This window comes from Manis javanica, chromosome 5 (genome assembly GCF_040802235.1).
Source record: "Manis javanica isolate MJ-LG chromosome 5, MJ_LKY, whole genome shotgun sequence".
NCBI classification, from domain to species: domain Eukaryota; kingdom Metazoa; phylum Chordata; class Mammalia; order Pholidota; family Manidae; genus Manis; species Manis javanica.
The window spans coordinates 23630790-23650410 of NC_133160.1; the positions used below are offsets into that span (position 1 = coordinate 23630790).

A 19621-nucleotide genomic window follows, 5' to 3' on the forward strand; every position below is an offset into this window, starting at 1 on the left:
TATGCTGAGAGCAAGACTGACAGGTTCCATGCACAGGGGAAGAATTCAGCAGAAGCTCCCACAACCAAATGTGTGACTCAGATTTGTCAGGCACGTGGAAATTGTAGCGAGGCTGTGGGGACCTGACCTGCTTTAGGGGTTTATGGGAGGTTTCTCTTAGAAGGAGACATTGAAGCTGATGTTCATCTGAAGGAACTTGCTAAAAATCAGCTAGTGCTGCAATGATGCTAGGGGAAAAACCAGCCCTCATCTCAGTGGCTACAGCAATAAGCATTTATTTTCATGCTCCTGAGGCTGCATGTTGACTAGTTTGACTATTACAAGATGGGCTTGGCTGGGTGGCTTTGCTCTGAGCTGTGACTCATGCCTATGTTCCTTCTGGAACCCAGGATGAAGGGGCATCAGCTCCCAGAGCATGTGCTTCTCATGGTAAGTCACTGGAGTTCAAAGACAAGTGAAATGCACAAGCACATTTACATCCTCTGTCTGCATTATGTCCTCATTCCATTGGCCAAAACAAGTAATGTTGTTGAGACTGATAAAGGTATGGAGGGAAAGGGGAGGAATATTGCCCAGTAACAGAACTATCAGCAACCAGAAGCGATTAGTCAGTTGGAAGGGGGAATAGCATTCCAAGTGAGAGATCTGAGGTGAGATGGAACATGGGGCTTCCAAACTCTTAAAATTGGGGGGGTTTGCTTTCGTCACCTTCGCCACCCAAGACACAACTGTCCAAGACTCCACAGTGTGGCGACTGAAAGTGGACCCTTGAGCTTGGAATGTGGTAGGTGAGTGGGAGGGTGGTGGGAAATGGTCCCTGGCTCCCATGTGGGCTGGAATGTGTGTGTGCCAGGATAGTAGGGGACATTAGGACTGGGTGTTGAGTATGTGTGTTTAGGTGGGGGCAGCATAATAGGTATTGGAGAACACTTCATGCTTCCAGCTTGGTCCCATAGACAAATCAGAACTGACCTGCTATCTCCTGCCTCAACCACGTAAGAGGGAGGGTGACATCTGGCTGTGGGGCTGCTAGGGGAAGGTCCAAATTTGAAAGAGCCAGTTTTATGAGGCTGAGGGACCTGGGTTCAAATCCTGACTCCTACCTGACTCCCACATTGAAGCCCTAAAAGTGACTTCCTTCCAGCTCTAAAATTCATCTCTCCTGTGATTCTAAGCGGACAAGACAGAGTTAAGAGAGAAGAGCCATGGTAAAACAAGTGGGAAGTGAAATGGAGTTGGTGTGCCTGCTAGGACAGGGTCTGTGCTTGGAGATCACCAGAGAAGTAGGAGGGGCATTGTCTACCCTTGGTGTGATGGGTGGGAGGCTTATCCCCTCAATGTATCATATTGGTACCCAGGTGCCACCTTGGTGGGGATCTGTGTGGCATAGGTGCACCCACCCCCATGGTCAAATTAGGGCAGGACATTTTCCCTTTGTAGTAAAATATTTGATGGTAAACTTGAATATTTCTCCAACTGGAGTCTTTAGATCTCAGTGTCCAGAAACTTGTCCCTAGAGTCTAAGAGTTTTCCAGGAATTCTGAATTGTACTTTCATGGTGCTGATAATTTCCCCAAATGATCAGCTCACAATGTGGGTGAGTGTTTCATCCTTGCCGGCTGGGGACATCCCTGGCCCATTTGCACATCTGGGTACATACTCCCAGGAGCCCACAGATCACCTGGACGCCTGTCCACACACCAACAAAAACATCCATGAGCAAACAGGCCACACACATACCCACATGAACACAAAGGTACACACATCCTAGACCCACACACATCCTAGAGCTACACACCCACTAGCAAACAAGACACATGTCACAAATTAATATCGATGCTCCTGTATCTGCTCCCAAGACTCATGCACACCCATGGGGAATCAGGGTGTCCATTCTGACCTGGACACTGGCATTTGACTTGTGAAGATAATATTGAACAGAAAAATGTCCAGATTTTGAAATTTGTTTTTAATTAAACAGTGTGATCAAGGCCAGAGGTGACTCACGGATAAGTGTGTGATCTGATGTAAAATAAATTTCTTCGTACAGATTGTTGCAAAAAAACTTCCTAGGTTGTGTCCCTTGGTGGTGAGGGAGAAGGGAGGAGAGGACAGGACTTTGGAAATAGTCTGTAGGAGACAAGGACAAGGGAAGAAGCAGATGCCAGTGAGCCGGCTATTGTGGTTGTTTCCAATAAGATGATGGTGGCCTGGGCTGGAGCTGTAGCACAGGGAGAATGCGAAAATGGGAAGTTGACAAATGTGAGGCATTTTAGAATTAGAGTTGATAGGACTTGCTGACAGACTGAATGTGGAGACTGAGGGAGAGGATGTGTATGTGGAAATGGAGAGCTCTGTATTAAGTCAGGGATGTTCACTGGTCACCCAAGGGGAGGTGCCACATAGACAGCTGAACTGTGGGTTTGTAAATCCAGGTGGAAACGTGAATATGGAAGTCTTTAACCTCTACCGCAGCGCTATCCAATAGAAACAGAATGTGAGCCACGTATGTAATTTAAAATATCCCAATATTCACCTTAAAAAAGTACAAAGAAAAAGAAAAAGTACAAAGAAAAAAATGACAATAATTTAAATAATATATTTTTAATCCAATATATCCCAAGTATTATTTCAACATGTAATCAATATAATTATGGGATATTTGCATTCTTTATCCACACCGGTGTGTATTTACAGTTAGAGCACATTTAACTCGCACCCAACACATTTCAAGCTTTCAGTTGCTACATGCCGGCTAGGGGCTACCAGATGGTTCAACGTAGCAGCGGAGGTTTTCAAAGCCAGGAGGCTGTATCCACCCCGACCGTATAAAAGAGGGACTTCTGTTGTAACATCCCGGATGGAAGGCGCAGCGGAACGGAAGTTGCGCGTTGCGCGCGCAGCGGCGGACTTCTGAGAGGGGATCCGGGCTGGCGGCTGGGAACTTCCGTTGCCGCGCACGACCCTCGGCCTGCAGGTGAGCCCCGTTCCCGGCATAGGTGGACTGAGCCAGCAGGGCTGCAGGGCCCCGGAAATCGCGGTGCTCAAAGGGAGGATGTTGCGGTGGTTACGGCGCGGACCCTGGAGTCAGACTGTCAGTGTTCTCGCCCTAGCCCCACTGCCCGCTCACCTCTGACTTGGAAACGTTACCCCTCTAACTCCCGAAACTTGGCTTCGTCACTAGTGAAATGGGGATGTTAGTAGAACCAGCTTTACAGTGTTGCTGTGAGAATTAAATACGGGAATCCATGGGAAGCGCTAAGCATTATGCCTGAGACTTTGTAACCACCCATCAAGCTATTTGGGATGTTTTATCTTTTACGTTGAGATAAGGCTGTTATCGCATGGTCATTGCGGCTATCAGTTAATTTCTGAGCACGTACAGAGACCCTTACATTGTGCTATGCAAGTATTTTACTTGTATTGTCACATTTGATCCACAACAGATAGGTTCTATCATCCCAATTTTGCACATGAAGAAATGGAAGCGCCCAGAGTTTAAGAAGCTCGCAGTTACCCAAAATTACCTGGCTAGTCAGTATTTGGGTCAGACTCTCACTCCAGGGCCCGTGCCCTTAACCACAACACTCTAAACTCCCTCATGAAAGAGAGTGTGGGCTGCAAATGCGCAGTTACTGATGACTTACTGTATGCTAAGTTGAGTTTTTAATATCTTCTTTAATTCTCACACCACCTCTGGGAGGTAGATACTACTTTTATCTTTATTTTATGGATGTGAATTTGGCAGCTCAGAAATAAGAATTTGACTTGCCCAAGGTCACACAATAAGTAAGGGGCAGAAATGGGTGACTTGAAAGTTCACACTAAAAGTTCACACTCTGATACTTGAAAGTAGGTTAGCATTGCCCCTGCCTAAAGTGCTGGTAGCAAATACAGCAGGTGATCAGGTTAGCGAGTTTCAAGCCACATCTTATTTTACACGCACAGCGCCTGCCATGAGCCAGTTGCTGAATGGGAGAAGCTAAAGGTGCAGAAATGAATGTAATTGTTTCTTTCTTTCAGGGACCTCCCAGCTTATAAAGGATGACAGAAGTATAAGTAATTAATAGCAAAGTTGATGAGTCTTGTGATAGAGAGTTAGAAGGAGGATGGAAACTCAGAGGAGGACCCTAACTTAGATTTTGGGGATGGTGGCCAGGACATGCTTCCAGGAGGAAGCAGAGACCTGAAAGCAGTGTGTAGGAGTTGGCCAAGTCAGCAGAGAGAAGATGTACCAGCCAGAGAGAACAGCATGTGTAAAAACCTAGAAGCTAGTGAGGATCAGTACAATGATGGTTGGTATGGCTGGAGTGGGGCAGTCAGGCTGATGCGGTGTCCATTTGGAAAGTATGTCTCCATCTCTTGTACTTGGAGTTACCTAGGTTCCCTCCTGGGAGGCATCCACTGTTTCTTATGCATTCTAGAGATATTGTGTGCATTTATAAATATGTACCTTAATATTCCTGCCGTCTTTGCTCCACAGATTGAAGTACAGCATACTACAGGTATGTTGGACAGTTTGCTTCCTTTTGTCATGTACAGATTCTGCCTTATTTTCGAATTGCTTCTTTGTGTATGGGTGTACCATGCTTACGTAACTAGTTTCATATTGATGATAGATCTCTTACATTGCTTTGCTATTAGAAGTACTGCTGCATTGACTATCCTTATACATTGATCGTTTTGCATATGTAAGAGTATCTCTGTAGGATAAATACCTAGGAATGAAAGTGCTTGGTTAAGGGACTCCTATGCTTGTAATGTTGATGGAAAGTGGCAAATTGCCCTCTATAAAAGTTGTGCTATTTTCCATCCTCCCACCATGTGTGAGAGGGCGTGGGTAGAAAGAATTGAAGCAGTAATTTGAGATTCTTGGAGTGTGGAAGGGGTCCCTGATAAGGCATATGGTCCCCATGTTGGATACTTTCTTGTGAAGGAACTCAAAGGAAGATGCCCTCAGATACTCAGTGGTTTTCACAGTATTGGGAGGCAGTGTAGATAGATGTCTAGGCACACGGTCTTTATCCTCAAACAGACCTTCATTTCAGCCTCAAACGTGCTGCTGTGGGAGCTCAGGTAGGTACTTCCGCCTCTCTGTGTCTATTTCCTCATCTCTGAATGGGGACAGTAATAGTGTCTGTTGCCTATAAGATTTCTCTGAAGATTTAATGAGTTACTACACTAAAGCCCTTTAAACTGTTCTGGCACAAGGTGCTATTTTGTTATTTTGTCAGGACTTTTATCTCATCTCTACCATCCCTTTGTTTTGAGAACAGAATGTCTGGATTTGCATCTCATCTCTGCACTCTTTTTTGTGATCTTGGGCAAGTTACCCCAGTGTTTTTACCTGTAAAATGGGGATAATATTTTTTTTTTTGTTAGGTTTTTGTGGAGATTAAATGATTAATACGCTTAAAGTGCTGAGATCAGTGCCCTGTACATTGAGTTCGATAAATGCTGATTATGTCTGTTCTTCTTTTGCAGACCTTGGGCTGTTTATTTAGCGCCATGCATCCTTTACGGTGTGTGCTCCGGGCACAGGGGTGTCTGAGGTTGGGGCCCTTGGCCTCTGGGTCCCAGCTGCAGCTCAGGACCTGCAGGGCACATAGCAGTCATCACAGCACCGCAAGTCTCAGTTCAGAAAGGCAGCAGGAAAATGAAGTTCGGAAAGATTTCACCTCCAAGCTGGACACAGGGCCGACTTTTCAGGATTTTTTAAGGAGTGCTTCAGCTCCTCAAGAGAAACCATCTTCTCCGGATGTGGAGGACCCACCCCCCTATCTCACAGCGGATGAACTTTTAGGAAGGCAGAGAAAAGGTTGGTTTTACGTTTCTTCTCTCTTTGGGCTTCCAGCTTTGTTCCTTTCCAACATTAATGGCCTCATTCTTTTTTTTTTTTGCCGCCCGTCGCAAAACGCTTGAGAAAACCAATGCGCCCGCTTTTATAGAGGCTGGCACCCTCCCATTTGGCCACCCATGGGATGGCATGATGTCAGGCTGAGATCTGATTGGTCCATGGGGCTCTCCGCCCTGCCGCCTATCTTTTTTTTTTAATTAAGGTATCATTAATACACACTCTTAATGAAGGTATCACAAGAAAAACAGTGTGGTAATTACATTCACCATTATTATCGAGTCCTCCCCCATACCCCATTTGGAATTTATTTGCGCATGTGGATTAAAGTGTGCTGTAGGGGACAGGGGTTGATACAGGAATTTAGTTTGAAAGGGCTTACCAGACTGTGAAACTGATGTTCTTAAAACTTTGTGCAAGTGTGTTTTACATCATAATATAGCCATACTTGCCTTCATTTAAGATGTTGGAAGTTATTGTAGGAAGTTGCCTCATTTTTATTTTGTGGCTTGTGGATCCTCTGGTCACTGCTGCTGCCTCCAGATGCTGGAGAACCTCATTTTGAGGAGTATTATGTGTGGATTTGAATTAGTTTTTCTCCCATGCTGATAATCAGCACTGTCAGCTGTTCCTCCCTTTCCAATTGTTTTTTATTTTTTATTTTTTATTTTTTTAAGCTTTTAAAAAATTTTTTTGTTATTATTAATGTACAATTATATGAGCAACATTATGGTTACTAGACTCCCCCTATTATCAAGTCCGCACCACATACCCCATTACAGTCACTCTCCATCAGCATAGTAAGATGATATAGAATAACTTCTTGTCTTCTGTGTGTTATACTGCCTTCCCCGTATCCCCCTGCCCCCACATTATGTGTGCTAATCATAATAACCCTTTTACCCGCTTATCCCTCCTTTCCCACCCATCTTCCTTCAGTCCCTCCAGTCTTGGGTTCTGTGAATCTGCTGCTGTTTTGTACCTTCAGTTTTTTCTTTGTTCTTATACTCCACAGATGAGTGAAATCATTTGATACTTGTCTTTCTCCTCCTGGCTTATTTCACTGAGCATAATACCCTCTAGCTCCATCTCCATGTTGTTGCAAATGGTAGGATCTGTTTTCTTCTTATCGCTGAATAATATTCCATTGTATATATGTACTTTATCTTCTTTAGCCATTCATCTACCAATGGACACTTAGGTTGCTTCCATTTCTTGGCTATTGTAAATAGTGCTACGATAAACATAGGGGTGCATCTGTCTTTTCCAAACTGGGCTGCTGCATTCTTAGGGTAAATTCCTAGAAGTGGAATTCCTGGGTCAATGGTATTTCTATTTTTAGTTTTTTGAGGAACCTCCATACTGCTTTCCACAATGGTTGAACTAATTTACATTCCCACAAGCAGTGTAGGAGGGTTCCCCTTTCTCCACATCCTTGCCAGCATTTGTTGTTTGTCTTTTGGATGTTGGCCATCCTAACTGGTGTGGGGTGATATCTCATTGTGGTTTTAATTTGCATTTCTCTGATGATTAGTGATGTGGAGCATCTTTTCATGTGCCTGTTGGCCATCTCTGAAGTTCTTCTTTGGAGAAGTGTCTGTTCAGTTCCTCTGCCCATTTTTTAATCAGCTTATTTGCTTTTTGTTTGTTGAGGTACGTGAGCTCTTTATATATTCTGGATGTCAGCCCTTTATTGGATCTGTCATTTATGAATATATTCTTCCATACTGTAGGATGCCTTTTTGTTCTATTGGTGGTGTCCTTTGCTGTACAGAAGCTTTTTAGTTTGATGTAGTCCCACTTGTTCATTTTTGCTTTTGTTTCCCTTGCCCGGGGAGATATGTTCATGAAGAAGTTGCTCATGTTTATGTCCAAGAGACTTTTGCCAATGTTTTTTCTAAGAGTTTTATAGTTTCATGACTTATCTTCAGGTCTTTGATCCATTTTGAGTTCACTTTTGTATATGGGGTTAGACAGTAATCCAGTTTCATTCTCTTACATGTAGCTGTTCAGTTTTGCCAACACCAGCTGTTGAAGAGGCTGTCATTTCCCCATTGTATATCTATGGCTCCTTTATCGTATATTAATTGACCATATATGCTTGGGTTTATATCTGGGCACTTTAGTCTGTTCCATTGGTCTATGGGTCTGTTCTTGTGCCAGTACCAAATTGTCTTGATTACCGTGGCTCTGTAGTAGAGCTTGAAGTCAGCAAGCATAGTTCCTTCAGCTTTATTCTTCCTTCTCAGGATTACTTTGGCTCTTTGAGGTCTTTTGTGATTCCATATGAATTTTAGAACTATTTGCTCCAGTTTGTTGAAGAAAGCTGTTGGTATTTTGATGGGGATTGCACTGAATCTGTAGATTGTATTAGGCAGGATGGCCATTTTGACAATATTAATTTTTCCTATCCATGAGCATGGGATATATTTCCATTTATTGGTATCTTCTTTAATTTCTCTCATGAGTGTCTTGTAGTTTTCAGAATATAGGTCTTTCACTTCCTTGGTTAGGTTTATTCCTAGGTATTTTATTCTTTTTGATGCAATTGTGAATGGAATTGTTTTCCTGGTTTCTCTTTCTGCTAGTTCATCGTTAGTGTATAGGAATGCAACAGATTTCTGTGTATTAATTTTGTATCCCACAACTTTACTGAATTCAGATATTAGATCTAGTAGTTTTGGAGTAGATTCTTTAGGGTTTTTTATGTACAATATCATGTCATCTCCAAACAGGGACAGTTTGACTTCTTCCTTGCCAATCTGGATGCCTTTTATTTCTTTGTGCTGTCTGATTGCTGTGGCTAGGACCTCTAGAACTATGTTGAATAAAAGTGGGGAGAGTGGGCATCCTTGTCTTGTTCCCAATCTTAAAGGAATAGCTTTCAGCTTCTTGCTGTTAAGTATGATGTTGGCTGTGGGTTTGTCATATATGGCCTTTATTATGTTGAGGTACTTGCCCTCTATACCCATTTTGTTGAGAGTTTTTGTCATGAATGGATGTTGAATTTTGTCGAATGCTTTTTCATCATCTATGGAGATGATCATGTTTTTATCCTTCTTTTTGTTGATGTAATGGATGCTGTTGATGGATTTTTTTTTTTTTTGGTAATGAATTTTTTATTATTATTTTTATTATTTTTTATTACTTTTTATTTTTGCTATCATTAATCTACAATTACATGAAGAACACTATGTTTACCAGGCTCCCCCACTCACCAAGTCCCCCCTACACACCCCACTACAGTCACTGTCCATCAACATAGTAAGATGCTGTATAATTACCATCTGCCTTCTCTGTCTTGCACAGCCCTCCCCGTAACCCCCCACAACACTATACATGCTAATCATAAGGCCCCCTTTCTTTTTCCCCACCTTTATCCCTCCCTTCCCACCCATCATCCCCAGTCCTTTTCCCTTTGGTAACTGTTAGCCCATTCTTGGGTTCTGTGATTCTGCTGCTGTTTTGTTCCTTCAGTTTTTCTTTGTTCTTATATTCCACATATGAGTGAAATAATTTGGTACTTGTCTTTCTCCGCCTGGCTTATTTCACTGAGCATAATACCCTCTAGCTCCATCCATGTTGTTGCAAATGGTAGGATTTGTTTTCTTCTTATGGCTGAATAATATTCCATTGTGTATATGTACCACATCTTCTTTATCCATTCATCTACTGATGTACACTTAGGTTGCTTCCATTTCTTGGCTATTGTAAATAGTTCTGTGATAAACATAGGGGTGCATCTGTCTTTTTCAAACTGGGCTGCTGCATTCTTAGGGTAAATTCCTAGAAGTGGATGTTGATGGATTTTTGAATGTTGTACCATCCTTGCATCCCTGGGATGAATCCCACTTGATCATGATGGATGATCTTTGTGATGTATTTTTGAATTGAGTTTGCTAATATTTTGTTGAGTATTTTTGCATCTATGTTCATCAGGGATATTGGTCTGTAATTTTCTTTTTTTGTGGTGTCTTCGCCTGGTTTTGGTATTAGTGTAATGTTGGCCTTATAGAATGAGTTTGGGAGTATTCCCTCCTCTTCTTCTTTTTGTGAAACTTTAAGGAGGGTGGGTATTAGGTCTTCACTAAATGTTTGATAAAATTCACCAGTGAAATCATCTGCACCAGGGGTTTTGTTCTTAGATCATTTTTTGTTTACCAATTCAATTTCTTTGCTGGTAATTGGTCTATTCAGATTTTCTGGTTCTTCCTGGATCAGCCTTGAAAGGTTGTATTTTTCTAGAAAATTGTCCATTTCTCCAAGGTTATCCAGTTTGTTAGCATATAATTTTTCATAGTATTCTCTCACAATTATTTGTATTTCTATGGTATCCGTAGTGAATTTTCCTTTCTCATTTCTGATTCTGTTTATGTGTGTAGACTCTCTTTTTTTCTTAATAAGTCTTTCTAGGTGTTATCTATTTTGTTTATTTTTTTGAAGAATCAGTTCCTGTTTTATTAAGTCTTTCTATTGTTTAATTCTTCTCAATTTTATTTATTTCTGCTTTTATCTTTATTATGTCCCTCCTTCTACAGACTTTGGGCCTCGTTTGTTCTTCTTTTTCTTGTTTCGTTAATTATGAGTTTAGACTGTTCATTTGAGACTGTTCTTCTTTCCAGAGGTAGGCCTGTATGGTAGTATATTTCCCACTTAGCACAGCTTTCGCTGCATCCCACAGATTTTGCAGTGTTGAATTATTGTTGCCATTTTTCTCCATATATTGCTTGATCTCTGTTTTTATTTGGTCATTGATCCATTGATTATTTAGGAACATGTTATTAAGCCTCCATGTGTTTGTGGGCTTTTTCATTTTCTTTGAGTAATTCATTTTAGTTTCATACCTTTGTGATCTGAGAAGCTGGTTGGTACAATTTCAATCTTTTTGAATTTACTGATGTTGTTTTTGTGGCCTAGTATGTGATCTATCTTGAAAATGTTCCATGTGCACTTGAGAAGAATGTGTATCCTGTTGCTTTTGGATGGAGTGTTCTGTAGATGCCTGTTAGGTCCATCTGTTCTAATACATTGTTCAGTGCCTCTGTCTGTTTGTTTTCTGTCTGGTTTATCTGTCCTTTGGAGTGAATGGTGTGTTGAAGTCTCCCAAAATGAATGCATTGTATTCTATTTCCCCCTTTAATTCTGTTAGTATTTGTTTCACATTATGTAGGTGATCCTGTGTTGGGTACATAGATATTTATAATAGTTATATCCACTTGTTGGACTGACTCCTTTATCATTATGTAATGTCCTTTGTGTCTTGTTACTTTCTTTGTTTTGAAGTCTATTTTGTCTGATACAAGTACTGCAACTCCTGCTTTTTTCTTCCTATTAGTTGCATGAAATATCTTTTTCCATCCCTTTACTTTCAGTCTGTGTATGTTTTTGGATTTGAAGTGAGTCTCTTGTAGAAAGCATGTAGATGGATCTTTTTTTTTTTTATCCATTCAGTGACTCTACATCTTTTGATTGGTGCATTCAGACCATTTACCTTTAGGGTGATTATCAATAGGTATGTACTTATTGCCATTGCAGCCTTTAGATTCGTGGTTACCAAAGGTTCAAGGGTCATTCCCTTACCATCTAACAGTCTAATTTAACTCACTTTGTATGCTGTGACAAACCCAACCTAAGGATCCTTTTTTTTTTCCTCCTCCATTCTTTGTATGTTATAAATCATATTCTGTACTCTTTGTCTATCCCTTGGGGCCTTAGGAATACTTCCATGTATAAGAGTCCCTCCAAAATGCACTGTAGAGGTGGTTTGTGGGAGGTAAATTCTCTCAGCTTTTGCTTATCTGACAATTGTTTAATCCCTCTTTCAAATGTAAATGATAACCTTGCTGGGTAGAGTATTCTTGGTTCAAGGCCCTTCTGCTTCATTGCATTAAATATATCATGCCACTCCCTTCTGGCCTGTAAGGTTTCTGTTGAGAAATCTGATGATAGCCTGGTGTGTTTTCCTTTGTATGTGATCTTTTACCTTTCTCTGGATGCTTTTAATACTCTGTCCTTATCATTAATCTTTGCCATTTAATTGTTATATGTCTTGATGTTGTCTTCCTTGATTCCCTTGTGTTGGGAGATTGCATCTCCGTGGCTTGAGAGACTATCTCCTTCCCCAGATTGGGGAAGTTTTCAGAAATTACCCCCTCAATGACACTTTCTATCACTTTATCTCTCTCTTCTTCTTCTGGTACCCCTATAATGTAAATATTGTTCCGTTTGGATTGGTCACACAGTTCTCTCAATATTCTTTCAATCTTAGAGATTCTTTTTTCTCTCTGTGCCTTAGCTTCTTTGTATTCCTCTTCTCTAATTTCTATTCCATTTACTGTCCCTTCTGCTACATCTAATCTGCTTTTAAATCCCTCCATTGTATGTTTCATTTCAGATATGGAATTTCTTAGTGATTGAATCTCCATCTTGAGTTTGTTCCTGAGTTCTTGGATATTTTTTCTATACCTTCATAAGCATGTTTATGATTTTTATTTTGAACTCTCTTTCAGGAAGATTGGTGAGTTCAGTTTCATTTGGTCCTTTTTCTGGGGTTTGTGAGATTTTGGTCTGAACCATGTTCTTTTGACATTTCATATTTCTGTGTGGTGCCCTCTAGTGCCTGGAAGCTCCAGTCTATGGAGCTGCTTAGCCCCTACAATGAGGTTGGGGATTGTAGGGGAGTGGGGCTGGTGGCTGGGGGGAGGAAAGCTCTTTTACCTGATTACTGTCTGCTGTGCCTGTCTCCCGTATCAGAGCCAGTGGGCTGAGCAGACAGGTGTAAGCCTCTGTGCTTTGTGTCTCTAGCTGTTGTAGGCGGGGCCTCCTTCTGGCTGGCCTGACCCCAGCATAGTGACTGCAGGTTTGTGAGCTGGTGCCGTCAGGCCAGGAAGAAGGCTTGGCAGGCTGTGTGTGACATTGGGGGGCCTTGGAGCTGAGTAGCCAGACAGGGATGGAGTGCCTGAAGCTCTGCAATGTTCCCAACCAGCTGGGCAGAGCACACCCAGACATCCTTGTCCAGCTCTCCCTTCTCCCTCGCAGCAAACTCCGTGCAAACCCTGCCCCTTCAGCAGCCCTCTCGCTGCTGGGAAGCCTCTCAAACTGCCTGCCTTTCCCTTCTTCCAGAGCGGCCGGGTGTGGATCCCCTCCTCCACAAATGGCTGGAATCTGTCTCCCAGCCACTCTGTCTGTCCCAGCTCCCCATCCTCCAGAGCACCACACAATGTAGGTTTCTGCTCACAAAGCAGAGCTCCAGGGCTAGATACTCAGCATTCCCAGGCTTTCACCTTCTTCCCCCCTCCATTTCTCTTCCTCCTGCTGGTGGGCTGGGGTGGGGGAAGGGCTCGGGTCCCGCTAGATCAAGGCTTTCTCATATGTTACCCTGTTTTGTGAGGTCTGCTCTGTTGGTGAGGTCTGTGTGCAGTCTGGTGCAACCTTCTTTCCTGTTGCTGTTTTAGGGTTAGTTGTATTAACTATATTTTCGCACTATCTGTGGTTTTGGGAGGAGTTCTCTGTCACCTCTTATGCCGCCATCTTGTATCTTCTCCAGTTGTTTTTATAATTATATTTCCTTGGTTCTCACATGCATGTTTTCCCCGTATTTTAAATGGTATGACTTATACTTGATGTGTGTATATGTAATGTAGTATTTTTTTTTTTGTTCTGAAGGTGATCATTAATTTGGGTGCACATCTGGCAGTTAAAGGTGTCTTATAATTAAGGCAGCAGTTAAGAGACATAGTAGCTAACTAGTTGCCTCAGGTGTTTTCTGGGGTATTTGGGAAGGGGACCTTTTGAGACATGTGGTCCCTTTTTGTTTGCTAACCATGGAGTCCCTGTCTCATTGCAGTCTACCTTGAGACATATGGCTGCCAGATGAATGTGAATGACACGGAGATAGCCTGGTCCATCTTACAGAAGAGTGGCTACCTGCGGACCAGTAACCTCCAAGAGGTACATGCATGCATTTATTTTCTGATCCCTTTGTTTTCTGTGCCTGGCTGAGACTGCCTTGTGCCAGTACTTAGATGAGTTATAGGAACAGGGTATGGCTGGGTGAAATAAGTTCCCTTGGGTAAGCTGATAGCATGAGTCTTCAGTATACTTCCTTCCTGGTTATTTTTGAAACTTTTAAGGTGATGCACACCTTCAGGCAAGGAACTAAGTTAAAAATGGGCTGTGAGTAGGAGAGGGGAATGGGAAGTTAGTGTTTAAGGGGTACATAGGTTTAGCTGGGGAATATGAAATAGTTATTAAAGTTGGTGGTAGTGGTTGTACAGTGTGCATATATACTTAATGCTATTGAACTATATACTTTCACATGGTTAAAATGGTAAATTTTATATTATGAATGTTTTTTCACAGTAAAGAAAGCTGTGGGCAGTGATTCTGCAAAGGCTGGTTTCAAAAATGATGATTTTCCTTTTTTTCCTTGTTCTCCACTCAGGCTGATGTGATCCTCCTTGTGACGTGTTCTATCAGGTGCGAATTTGTTCGTTGCCAGAGAAGTGAATGTATCTTATATAATAATGCCAGAGTTAACCGTGCTAGACTGAGCTGCCTGTGGCGATGAGCCTGTGGATTTGCAGTTCTCCAGCACTGGAGTTAGTTGTGATAGAACTGATTGACATTTGCTGGATGTGTACTATGTGTCAGGTCCTGTGCTGGGCACTCTGCATGCATTTAATATTCACACAACCCCATGAGGTAGGTGCTGTTATCAAACCTGTTTTATAGATGAGGAAACCAAGAGTGTGCTGAGCACCTAACTTTTCTTAAGGTTTTTCTTGCAAGTAATGGCACATGTTTATGATGTAGCTTACATCCTAAGGGCTCGGTACAGTCAGTGACCAGGGGACAGAGTTTCTCTGAACAGAGATGGGTGGCATCCATCAGAGGGGAACATACCCTGCTTTTCCCTTTGTTTCTGTGTGTAAAGCATGTTAATGTTAATGTTTCCTCAGTTGGCTGTAATATCATTAGTTAATCCAACATTTTTGTTTGGTGGTTTTCTGCTGTAAGACACTGAAGTAGGTGCCTTGGGAGATTCAAATATGAATCCCTTCTCCATGGATCCTGGCTTTAAGGAGCTTAATCTGATATGAGAACTAAGACATACACAAATAACTCTAGCATCTGGCAGAAAGCGCTATGTTAAAAGTCAAACAGTAGAAGAGAAAACAGGCTGAGTACAGGGAAAAGAATAGTTTAAGTGATAGGGCAGTGAAGGACAAACTCCAGTAGAAGGCTTTTGAAGTAGATTGTTTCCGAGTTTGGCATAAAGTCTTGTCAGGATTTGGAGATGTGCAGGAAGAGTGTCATTCTAAGAATAGTGAACTGTACTGAATGGTGCTTGCTCAGTTGGCTCCCTGCCCACTGTCACTAACATAAAGGTAGATATATTCATTTAAAGGGTTGAAGGTTTTTTTTATTTTCTTCCCATTGTCCTACTATTTTAGCTTGCTTTGTAGTTTATTTTCAGGTTCAATTCCACCTCATTTGTTCTCTGCAGGGAGAAAGCTGAACAGACCATCTGGAATCGTTTACATCACCTTAAAGCTCTGAAGGCAAAACGGCTCCGTTCCCGAGTGCCTCTGAAGATTGGGATTCTAGGTATTTGGTAATTTGCAGATTTTGTGATTTGACACTTGGGCTCCTTGTAGCTTTTATGCTAGAGTTTTTCCTTAGATGGTGGACTCTCAGTGTGTGAAGAAATCCTATACATCCCATGCAACTTCTGTACTTAATGTCAGAGGCTGTAGGATTAAATCAGATAAAACTCATGAAAGGCTTTTTCATAATGCCTTGAAGTAATAGGTACTCAGAAAGTGGTCTACCATTCCCTAAGTCTAATGTGGCTCATGGTGGCTTGGAATTATGGATAGGAGATAGTTGGGAGTCTGAAAGGGCAGCAAGAATGTACTGTGTCGGCATCTTTCATCTTGGCTCTTGAAGTGTTCCCAAGTGAAGTTCTAGATCTACTTTGACCAGTATGGTAGCCATTAGCCATGTGTGATTATTTACATTTTTTTAAGGTATAATTTATATACACTTTTATGAAGGTTTCACATGAAAAACATTGTGGTTACTACATTTACCCATATCATCAAGTTCCCTCCATACCCCACTGAAGTCACTGGCCATCAGTGTAGTAAGATGCCACAGACTCACTATTTGTCTTCCCCATTATGCCCCCCACACCATGTGTACTAATCATGATACCCCTCAATCCCCTTCTCCCTCCCTCCCCCCCGCCCTCCCATAACCCTCCCCTTTGGTAACTGCTAGTCCCTTCTTAGAGTCTGAGTCTGCTGCTGTTTTGTTCCTTCAGTTTTGCTTCATTGTTATACTCCACAAATGAGGGAAATAATTTGGTACTTGTCTTTCTCCATCTGGCTTATTTCACTGAGCATAATATCCTCTAGCTCCATCCATGTTGTTGCAAATGGTAGGATCTGTTTTCTTCTTATAGCTGAATAATATTCCATTGTATATATGTACTGTGTCTTCTTTAGCCATTCATCTATGGATGGACACTTGGGTTGCTTCCATATCTCGGCTATTGTAAATAGTGTTGCAGTAAACATAGGGGTGCTTGTGTCTTTTTGAATCTGGGATTTTATTTTCTTTGGGAATTCCTAGGAGTGGAATTCTTGGGTCAGATGTTATTTCTATTTTTAGATTTTTGAGGAACCTCCATATTGCTTTCCACAGTGGTTGAACTAGCTTATATTCCCACCAGCAGTGTAAGAGGGTTCCCCCTTTCTCTGCATCCTTGCCAGCATTTGTTGTTGTTTGTCTTTTTGATGTTGGCCATCCTAACTGGTGTGAAGTGATATCTCATTGTGGTTTTTATTTGCATTTCCCTGATAATTAGCAATGTGGAGCATCTTGTCATGTGTCTGTTGGCCTTCTGAATTTCTTCTTTGGAGAAGTGTCTGTTCAGCTCCTTTGCCCATTTTTTAATAGGGTTATTTGCTTTTTGGTTGTTGAGGTGTGTGAATTCTTTATGTATTTTGGATGTTAACCCCTTGTCAGATATGTCATTTATGAATATATTCTCCCATACTTTAGGATGCCTTTTTGTTCTACTCTTGGTGTCCTTTGCTGTACAGAAGCTTTTTAGTTTGATATAGTCCCATTTGTTCATTTTGCTTTTGTTTCCCTGGCCTGAAGAGATGTGTTCAGAAAAAGTTGCTCATGTTTATATTCAAGACATTTTTGCCTATGTTTTCTTCTAAGAGTTTCATGCTTTCATGACTTACATTCAGGTCTTTGATCCATTTTGAGCTTACTTTTGTGTATGGAGTTAGACAGTAATCCATTTTCATTCTCCTACGTTTAGCTGTCCAGTTTTGCCAACACCAGTTGTTGAAGAGGCTTTCATTTTCCCATTGTATATCCATGGCTCATTTATCACATATTAATTGAGCATATGTGCTTGGGTTTATATCTGGGCTCTCTAGTCTGTTCCATTGATCTATGGGTCCGTTCTTGTGCCAGTACCAAATTGTCTTGATTACTGTGGCTTTGTATTAGAACTTGACATTGGTAAGCAGTTTCCCCAGCTTTATTCTTCCTTCTCAGGATTGCTTTGGCTATTCGGGGTTTTTTGTGGTTCCATATGAATTTTAGAACTATTTGCTGTAGTTCATTGAAGAATGCTGTTGGTATTTTGATAGTGATTGCATTGAATCTATAGATTACTTTAGGCAGGATGACCATTTTGACAATATTATTTCCTCCTATCCATGAGCACGGGATATATTTCCATTTATTGGTATCTTCTTTAATTTCTCTCATGAGTGTCTTGTAGTTTTCAGGGTATAGGTCTTTCACTTCCTTTGTAAGGTTTATTCCTAGGTATTTTATTCTTTCTGATGCAATTGTGAATGTAGTTGTTTTCCTGATTTCTCTTTCTGCTAGTTCATCATTAGTATATAGGAATGCAACTGATTTCTGTGTATTGACTTTGTATCCTGCAACTTTGCTGAATTCAGTTATTAGTTCTAGTAGTTTTAGAGTGGATTCTTTAGGGTTTTTTATGTACAGTATCATGTCATCTGCAAACAGGAACAGTTTGACTTCTTTACCGGTCTGGATACCTTTTATTTCTTTGTGTTGTCTGATTGCTGTGGCTAGGACCTCTAGAACTATGTTGAATAAAAATGGGGAGAGCGGGCATCCTTGTCTTGTTCCCAATCTTAAAGGAAAAGCTTTCAGCTTCTCGCTGTTAAGTATGATGTTGGCTGTGGGTTTGTCATATATGGCCTTTATTATGTTGCGGTATTAGCCTTCTGTACCCATTTTGTTGAGAGTTTTTGTCATGAATGGATGTTGAATTTTGTTGAATGCTCTTTCAGCATCTATGGAGATGATCATGTGGTTTCTGTCCTTCTTTTTGATGATGTGGTGTATGATGTTGGTGGATTATTGAATATTGTACCATCCCTGCATCCCTGGAATAAGTCCTACTTGATCATGATGGATAATCTTTGTGATGTATTTTTGAATTCGATTTGCTAATATTTTCTTGAGTATTTTTGCATGTATGTTCAGCAGGGATATTGGTTTGTAATTTTCTTTTTTTGTGGTGACTTTGTCTGGTTTTGGTATTAGAGTGATGCTGGCCTTATAGAATGAGTTTGGAAGTATTCCCTCCTTTTCTACTTTTTGGAAAATGAAGGAGGATGGGTATTAGGTCTTTACTAAATGTTTAATAAAATTCAGTGGTAAAGCCATCTGGCCAGGGGTTTTGTTCTTAGGTAGTTTTTTGATTACCAATTCAATTTCTTTGCTGGTATTTGGTCTCTTCAGAGTTTCTGTTTCTTCCTGGGTCAGCCTTGGAAGATTGTATTTTTCTAGAAAGTTGTCCATTTGTTCTAGGTTATCTAATTTGTTAGCATACAGTTTTTCATAGTAGTCTCTAATAATTCTTTGTATTTCTGTGGCATCCATAGTGATATTTCCTTTCTCATTTCTGATTCTGTTTATGTGTGTAGACTCTCTTTTTTTCTTGATAAGTCTGGCTAGATGTTTATCTATTTTGTTTATTTTCTCAAAGAACCAGTTCCTCCTTTCATTGATTCTTTCTGTTGTTTTATTTTTCTGAACTTTATTTATTTCTGCTTTAATCTTTATTATGTCCCTCCTTCTACTGACTTTGGGCCTCATTTGTTCTTCTTTTTCTAGTTTCATTAATTTAATTGTGAGTTTAGACTGTTCATATGGGATTGTTCTTCTTTCCTGAGGTAAGCCTGTATTGCAGTGTACTTCCCTCTTAGCACAGCCTTCTCTGTGTCCCACAGATTTTACTGTGTTGAATTCATGTTGTCATTTGTCTCTGTATATTGCTTGATCTCTGTTTTTATTTGGTCATTGATCCATTGAATATTTAAGATGTTGTAAGCCTCCATGTATTTGTGGGAATTTTTGTTTTTTTTTGTGTAATTTATGTCTAGTTTTATACCTTTGTGGACTGAGAAGCTGGTTGGTACAATTCAATCTTTCTGAATTTACTGAGGCTCTTTTTGAGGCCTAGTATGTGATCTATTCTTGAAAATGTTCCATGTGCACTTGAGAAGAATGTGTATTCTGTTGCTTTTGGATGGAGTGTTCTGTAGATGTCTGTTAGGTCCATCTGTTCTAATACATTGTTCAGTGCCTCTGTCTGTTTATTTATTTTCAGTCTGATTGATCTGTCCTTTGGAGTGAATGGTGTGTTGAAGTTTCCCAAAATGAATGCATTGCATTCTATTTCCCCCTTTAATT

The 19621-nt window shown here is 40.9% G+C and overlaps 1 protein-coding gene across 2 annotated transcripts in view; it reads left to right on the plus strand.

Annotated features, from left to right (window-relative positions):
• The first annotated feature begins 2826 nt into the window (after positions 1-2826).
• Positions 2827-19621, plus strand: part of CDK5RAP1 (CDK5RAP1 mitochondrial tRNA methylthiotransferase) — a 51572-nt gene continuing 34777 nt past the window's right edge. Inside the window, exons 1-5 of one of the 2 annotated variants that reach the window (XM_017648828.3) lie at positions 2827-2977; positions 5485-5818; positions 13701-13804; positions 14298-14332; positions 15363-15463. In XM_017648828.3, coding sequence (XP_017504317.3) covers positions 5509-5818; positions 13701-13804; positions 14298-14332; positions 15363-15463 — 550 coding nt within the window. In that variant the 5' untranslated portion in view covers positions 2827-2977; positions 5485-5508. The remainder of the gene's footprint in view (positions 2978-5484; positions 5819-13700; positions 13805-14297; positions 14333-15362; positions 15464-19621) is intronic. The other variant, XM_017648827.3, reaches the window with a different exon arrangement.